General features: G+C 32.4%; 1 protein-coding gene across 1 annotated transcript in view; it reads left to right on the top strand.

The window, feature by feature from the left end:
• Nucleotides 1–360: 360 nt before the first annotated feature.
• The window catches only part of LOC107567021 (rho GTPase-activating protein 39-like), a 27747-nt gene continuing 20808 nt past the window's right edge, over nucleotides 361–7299 (top strand). The window contains exon 1 of the mRNA XM_016252602.1: nucleotides 361–688. Coding sequence (XP_016108088.1) covers nucleotides 678–688 — 11 coding nt within the window. The 5' untranslated portion in view covers nucleotides 361–677. The remainder of the gene's footprint in view (nucleotides 689–7299) is intronic.

The following is a 7299-nucleotide window of genomic DNA, read 5'->3' as shown; positions in this document are numbered from 1 at the left end:
AGATAGACAGGCAGGCAGACAGACAGACAGACAGACAGACAGATAGATAGGCAGACAGACAGACAGACAGACAGACAGGCAGGCAGGCAGGCAGACAGACAGATAGTTAGATAGGCAGACAGACAGACAGACAGATAGTTAGATAGACAGACAGACAGACAGACAGACAGACAGACAGACAGACAGACAGGCAGATAGTTAGATAGACAGACAGACAGACAGGCAGGCAGACAGACAGATAGTTAGATAGACAGACGGGCGGGCGGATAGATAGATAGATGTATAGATAGATGTATAGATAGATAGATAGATGTATAGATAGATAGATAGATAGATGTATAGATAGATGTATAGATAGATAGATAGATAGATAGATAGATAGATAGATAGATAGATAGATAGATAGATGCACACTTAGGATTTTCTCTGTATTTTGCAGGATGCCACACAGCGCGCGCCGGCGTGCTTGAGTTGCCATGGTAACCTGCTCTTTTTCAGCCCGCGAGAAGCGCAAGATGACGTCAGGTTGTCGGTGGTGACGGAGACGCGGGCGGACAGCGCGTGCTCCGGATCCTCGTTCACTCGCGTTGACTGCGGCGGCGGCGGAGCCTCCATCAGCATGACTGGCGTGCTGTGGATTACTTTCACTGCGTGTTGAAGCGGGAACGAGACGCGCCATGGCTGAGAGGTAAACACGACGCGTGTGAAATGAAACGCGGTGATTTATTAGAAATGCGCGAGGCTTGCTTGCCGAGCGACGGTCACCCGGTTGCACGAGCATCGGCGGCATAATTTGCAGCACTTAAATTAAATATGATGTGCATCCCTTTAGTTTGACACCCTCCACACCCATAAGCCGATTTTCAGTCGTTCCTCCGTAAGGACGCGGAACGCACCTAGCGAGCGGCGCGGCGATGCGATGCGATGAGATGAGAGGACGCGCAGCAGCCTATTTTAAGCTAAATGTCATGAAGGGGATGCAGACACCTGCGGCACGCGAGCCGCGATGTCCTTGTCCGCGAGTCTTGTGGTATTTAATCATTCATGCTTAGTGTTGAGGAAGTCAGCGATCCATGTGGGAATGTGAAGTGTCATTTTTATTGGAAGCCACCCTGTGTTTATCAAACAAAGCATTGGCCATGAAACAGATGCACTGGGGTGGTCAGGGACCCTCTGCGTGGCCGCTATCATATATATATATATATATATAAATAGCCTATATATATGTTGTGACCCTGGACCACAAAACAAGTCATAAGGGTCCATTTTTGTAAAATTGAGATTTACACATCAATGAATAAATAAGCTTTCCACTGATGTATGGTATTTACCGAGATACAACTATTTGAAAATCTAGAATCTGAGGGTGCAAAAAAATCTAAATATTGAGAAAATCATCTTTAAAGTTGTTCAAATGAAGTTCTTAGCAATGCATATTACTAATCAAACATTAAGTTTTTATATATTTACAGTAGGAGATTTACAAAATATCTTCATGGAACATGATCTTTACTTAATATCCTAATGATTTTTGGCATAAAAGAGAAATCTATAATTGTGACCCATACAATGTATTGTTGGCTATTGCTACAAATATCCCCCAGCGACTTAACACTGCTTTTGTGCTGCAGGGTCAGGTATGTATTTATGTATCTGAAATCACACCCATCTCTGTGACAAACCTGTCTCTTTTTTTTTTGTACCAATCAGAAAATGTATCCAATCAGAAATGTTTTTGCATGCTCAGGTTATAGTTCGCAAAAGTCAGGTTCCTGAAGTATAAATCGCATTCATTTTCTCCATAGAGGAGTTGATTTGTAATGCTAAATCTTTAAAGACTGACCTATGGTGAGCTACGAGGTTGTTAATCGATGGTTTATGCGTTAGTTGAAGCCATCAGCCTGCATTATTTAAACTTAATTTTAAAAACGACATTTCCCATGATTCTGCAAAGAAATCTCCACCAATCAGAGAATCGCGACAAGCAAATTGCACAAAATGAGCCCCACGTATTGATTTTTCAGATTAATCACAATCTTCATCTTGATTCTTTAAATCCCAAGATCGACCTTAATTTGCCAGTGTTTCCTTATGCATATGTGCTTTTGAATCTGCAGTTATGTAGTCATATTGTTTCACTGTCCAAATTAGATTTACAGTTGAATTTGATAAGATTGTTTATAAGGATGTTTATCGTAAAAGATGCCAAAAAAAACACCTGCATTGAGCTGTGCTCATGAGATGCATGCAATACAGAGTGACTGTAGTTCAATTCATGAATAAATGACTCTTCTAAATTGGTTCTTTTTAGTGAGTCAAAAACATACAATGCAGACCGGTGTAGTCCAATTTACCTTTTAAATAAGATCTTTATAGTAAACCAGAAACATACAGCACAACCAATGTAGTCCAATTCACGAACAAATGAATCTCTTGAATCGACTCTTTTTAGTGAATCAAAAACATACAGCACAACCAATGTAGTCCAATTCATGAACAAATGATTCTTTTAAATCGGCTCTTTTTAGTGAATCAAAAACATACAGCACAACCAATGTAGTCCAATTCATGAACAAATGATTCTTTTAAATCGGCTCTTTTTAGTGAATCAAAAACATACAGCACAACCAATGTAGTCCAATTCATGAACAAATGATTCTTTTAAATCGGCTCTTTTTAGTGAATCAAAAACATACAGCACAACCAATGTAGTCCAATTCATGAACAAATGATTCTTTTAAATCGGCTCTTTTTAGTGAATCAAAAACATACAGCACAACCAATGTAGTCCAATTCATGAACAAATGATTCTTTTAAATCGGCTCTTTTTAGTGAATCAAAAACATACAGCACAACCAATGTAGTCCAATTCATGAACAAATGATTCTTTTAAATCGGCTCTTTTTAGTGAATCAAAAACATACAGCACAACCAATGTAGTCCAATTCATGAACAAATGATTCTTTTAAATCGGCTCTTTTTAGTGAATCAAAAACATACAGCACAACCAATGTAGTCCAATTCACCAACAAATGACTCTATCATTATCATTACTTTGAGTGAGGAAATATTTTATTAAAACATTTGATATGTTAATATAATTGTAAAAAAAGTAATAGTTCTGTTCAATTCTAAATCAGAATTGAATCAAATCAAACTGAATCGAACTGAGCTGTGAAATCAGTATGGATCCCAGCCCTGGTGTTCATCAGAGAGGCGCTTGATGTTTGAGTTTCAGTCCGTGGATGTGGATGTAGGCAGAGGTTGGGTGTGTAAATGGGTGAAACCACAGCTGGGTGGAGCGCAGGCATGTTTGGCTCTGCTCTCGTGAGTCATTCTCAGCGATCACAGGCTCAACGAGTGCTGTTTACCCTGTGGTCAGCGTGAATGACCTTGTGTTGTGGCCGTGGCATTCAAACAGCGTGTGCACAGGTGCTGCTCTCGTCCTACACTGACAAACACCTGTCTCGAGATGTTGTATTTTAGTACTATTCGTATAGTATAGTGTAATAGTATAATATAATGTTATATATATATATTTATATACAGCATGTGTTATATTATAACATAATATTTTGAACTTAATTTTATTTTTATATTTTAAGTTTTCAATTTAATTGAGTAATTTTATCATTTTTATTAGTTTTTGTTTTTTAAATATTTCGATTTAGCTTTATTTATTAATACTTAACTTATTTGATGTAACATGTGTATTTTATATTTTTATTACATTTTATATTTTATTATATTTTATTTTTCAGCCTAATTTCAGTTAGCAGAAACAATGCACTTTTGTGATTTTTTTTTTTTAAATAGTTCTATTTAGCTTTAATTAAATGTGTGTAAATATATTCCAATTTGTGATATTATTTTTATGAAAATTAAGCACATTCATTACTACAGGCTACAAAAATTCTCATTACTCTAATTCAATATTAAATATAATAATAATAATGTTAATAATAATAACAATAAAATTATTCTATATATAATCTTAATGAAAATTAGCACATTCTTAACTACGCAAATTCTCGTTAATGTAACGCAATAATAATTATATATTATAATATTTTATAAATATGATTTCATATATATAAAAATGTGTGTGTGTATATATCGCAATGTGTGATATTTTTATGAAAATCGTAATGAAAATTGAAAATTAAGCACATTCGTTACTACAAAACTACACTAACTATATAATATTATAACAATTTAATTTATAATATTATAGAATTAACCCTCACAAATTCTAATTACTGTAATGCAACAAAATCATATGTGAAAAATATGTATTTTAAGTATATTTTTAAGTTTACATCGTTCTTTGCCTTTAATTTTATGAATTTAAGATAAGCTGGTTTTAATTCTAAAAGATTGTGTTTAAAGAAAATAGTATTTTCTTTACAGATAATATTACAGAATGTGAATTCGTATTTTATTATTATTATTATTATTATTGCATTACAGTAATGACATTTTGAGAGTGAATATGCATAACATTCAAATTGCAATGCAAAAAATCTTAATGGAAATGGTGTTTTAAATCAAATATATGTTGTTTATGGGGTGAAATATTAGCCTGGCGTTTCTTCGTGAAATTGACACGAAGATTTATCGGTCAAGTGGTGAGAGTAGCCACAGAGTGACAGCGTGCGCTCCAGTCATGAATGAATTATTAATCAGATGAATACAGAGAAACATGATGTCTGAACCGTGGGACTGCAGTTTAGGAAGGCAAATCTCAACAGAGAAACCAGTGATGTAATTTGTCCAAGTGTCAGTAATTAATGTGCACATGATCCGCCAGACGATATGGAGGCTGTAGTGACTTCAAATAAAAAATGAGCAGATAACGAGTCGCCTGATTATTATTAAGACTCATGCAAAATATGCAGATTGCAGCAAGAAATATTGCAGATAAGCAGACAGACGCTGCTGCCAGATTGTACGTGTTCAGTAAAACCAACCGGACTAATGATGCATTTTATGAAATAATGTGCACCGTAGAGAAAAAAGGCTGTGCATTAAAGCACTTTTAGCACAAATTAGAGGGAAAATGCAGTGTAAACTTAGAGCACGGCTCATTTGATTTGGTTCAATATCTTTACTTACCCCTAAAGAGGCTTTTAAATAGTTTTCTGTCTGCTTCGGATCATTTGAAACTCAAATTTTAAGCAAATTCAGTCTTCTCGTTTAATGCGTTTCCCCCTCAAGTTAAAAATGTGGAGATTGTAGTTTTAGTACTTCAGCTTACACTTAATTATAAGTTTGTTTTTAATTTAATATTTGTTTAATATTTTGTTTTATATAATTTTTTCTGCTTTATTTCAATTAACAAAAAATATGTTTTATTTCTAATGTTCTAATGTTTTATTCTTTTTTTAATGTTTCTGTTTAGTTTTAATTTATATTTATTTCAGTTTTAATTTGAGCAATTTTAGTACTTCAACTTATTTATAAGTGTAGGTTTTTCTTCTAATATTTATATTAGAATTTTATTTCAGCTTTATTTCAAATATCCAAAAACAATGCACTTTTTGATTTTTATTCTTTTTTTGAAATATTTCTATTTAGCTTTTTATTTTTCATCTAATATTTTATTTTATTTCAAAACAATGTGCTTTTTCATTTTTATTCTTTTTTTATACATTTTTATTTATCTTTAATTTGTTTTTATTTCCATTTTACTTTTAGTAATTTTAGTACTTTGACTTATTTATGTTTAGGTTTTTAATATAATATTTATATTTATTTTATTTTAACTTTATTTCAATTATCCAAAACAATAAGTTTTATTTTTATTCACTTTTTTATATTTCTATTTAGCTTTAATTTATTTTTATTTCAGTTTTAGTTTTAGTAATTTTAGTTCTTCAACATTTATTATTTTAGTTTCTAATTTTATATAACATTTATGGGATTGCCTTCACAATGAGTACATGTAAAGCTGCATTAAAACCTGACTAAAATATGGTTTAAAGGCAGCATGATGGTGTTTCCTGCTGGGATCTGTGTGTCAAGAGCGTCTAGTTACACAGCGCGCTTACTTTCCGAAAAGACATGAACGTTTCTTTGTGAGGACGTGTGTGTGTGCGTGCATGTGTGCGTGTGTGCGTGTGTGTGTGTGTGTGTGTGTGTGTGTGTGTGTCTACATAATCAGCTCGATTTAGAGAAGCTGAAATCCCAGAGAGCGTGATTCACTCAAACAGCCGCTTATGAAATGAATTATTTTATGGAAATAAGAGACTCAATCAGGGCGGTGTTTCAGTCAGCGAACACACTCACACACAAAGAGTGAAAAATTTAAGGGGGTCTGAATACTTTCCGTACCCACTGTATATATATATATATATATATATGTAAAATCATTTAAAATTAAAATCATTGTTCATGTATGTATATGTGTGTGTATAATATAAAATAATATATATATACAGTATACACACACACAAAAAATTATTATTTTTTATTTACTTTTAAATTATTTTATTCAAATGTATTTACAAGTTTTTTACATTTTATGTAAAAAAAATATTAATCTAAAATTAATAAAATAATTATATACACACACATACAGTATATATGAATTATATTTTTATTATATTCTTATTTTATTTTTTAAATTTTTCATATGTATGTATTAACAGCTTTTTCTATTTAATATATACTTTAGAAGTGTGTGTATTTATTTTTACACTAAGAAAAGTATGTAAATAAATACACAAATATGTATACATACAATAATTAAAAATAAAATTAATATAGCAAATATATTATTGTTTATATATTTTTTGATAATTTTTAGTTTATACTTTGTTATTATTTTATAAAGTATATTTATTTATATTTATTATTGATATATATTTCATAAAAGTGTATTTATATGCTATACATAGATAGACAGAGACAGACGATATATAGATAGACAGACAGATAGATAGATAGAGACAGACAGACAGACAGATGATATATAGATATGTAGATAGACAGATAGATAGATAGATAGATAGATAGAGACAGACAGACAGACAATGATAGATAGACAGACAGACAGATGATAGATAGACAGACAGATGATATATAGATATATAAATAGATAGATAGATAGAGACAGACAGACAGACAGATGATGATAGATAGACAGACAGATAGATAGATAGAGAGACAGACGATGATAGATAGATAGACAGACAGACAGACAGACGATAGATAGACAGACAGACACACAGACAGACGATGATAGATAGATAGATAGAGATAGACAGACGATGATAGATAGACAGACAGACAGACAGA

The sequence above is a fragment of the Sinocyclocheilus grahami genome, unplaced genomic scaffold, assembly GCF_001515645.1.
Source record: "Sinocyclocheilus grahami isolate Dianchi unplaced genomic scaffold, SAMN03320097.WGS_v1.1 scaffold1122.1, whole genome shotgun sequence".
In the NCBI taxonomy this organism is placed as follows: Eukaryota; Metazoa; Chordata; class Actinopteri; order Cypriniformes; family Cyprinidae; genus Sinocyclocheilus; species Sinocyclocheilus grahami.
Note: the sequence above shows the minus strand (reverse complement) of the source record. Positions and strands in the feature narration are given on the sequence as shown.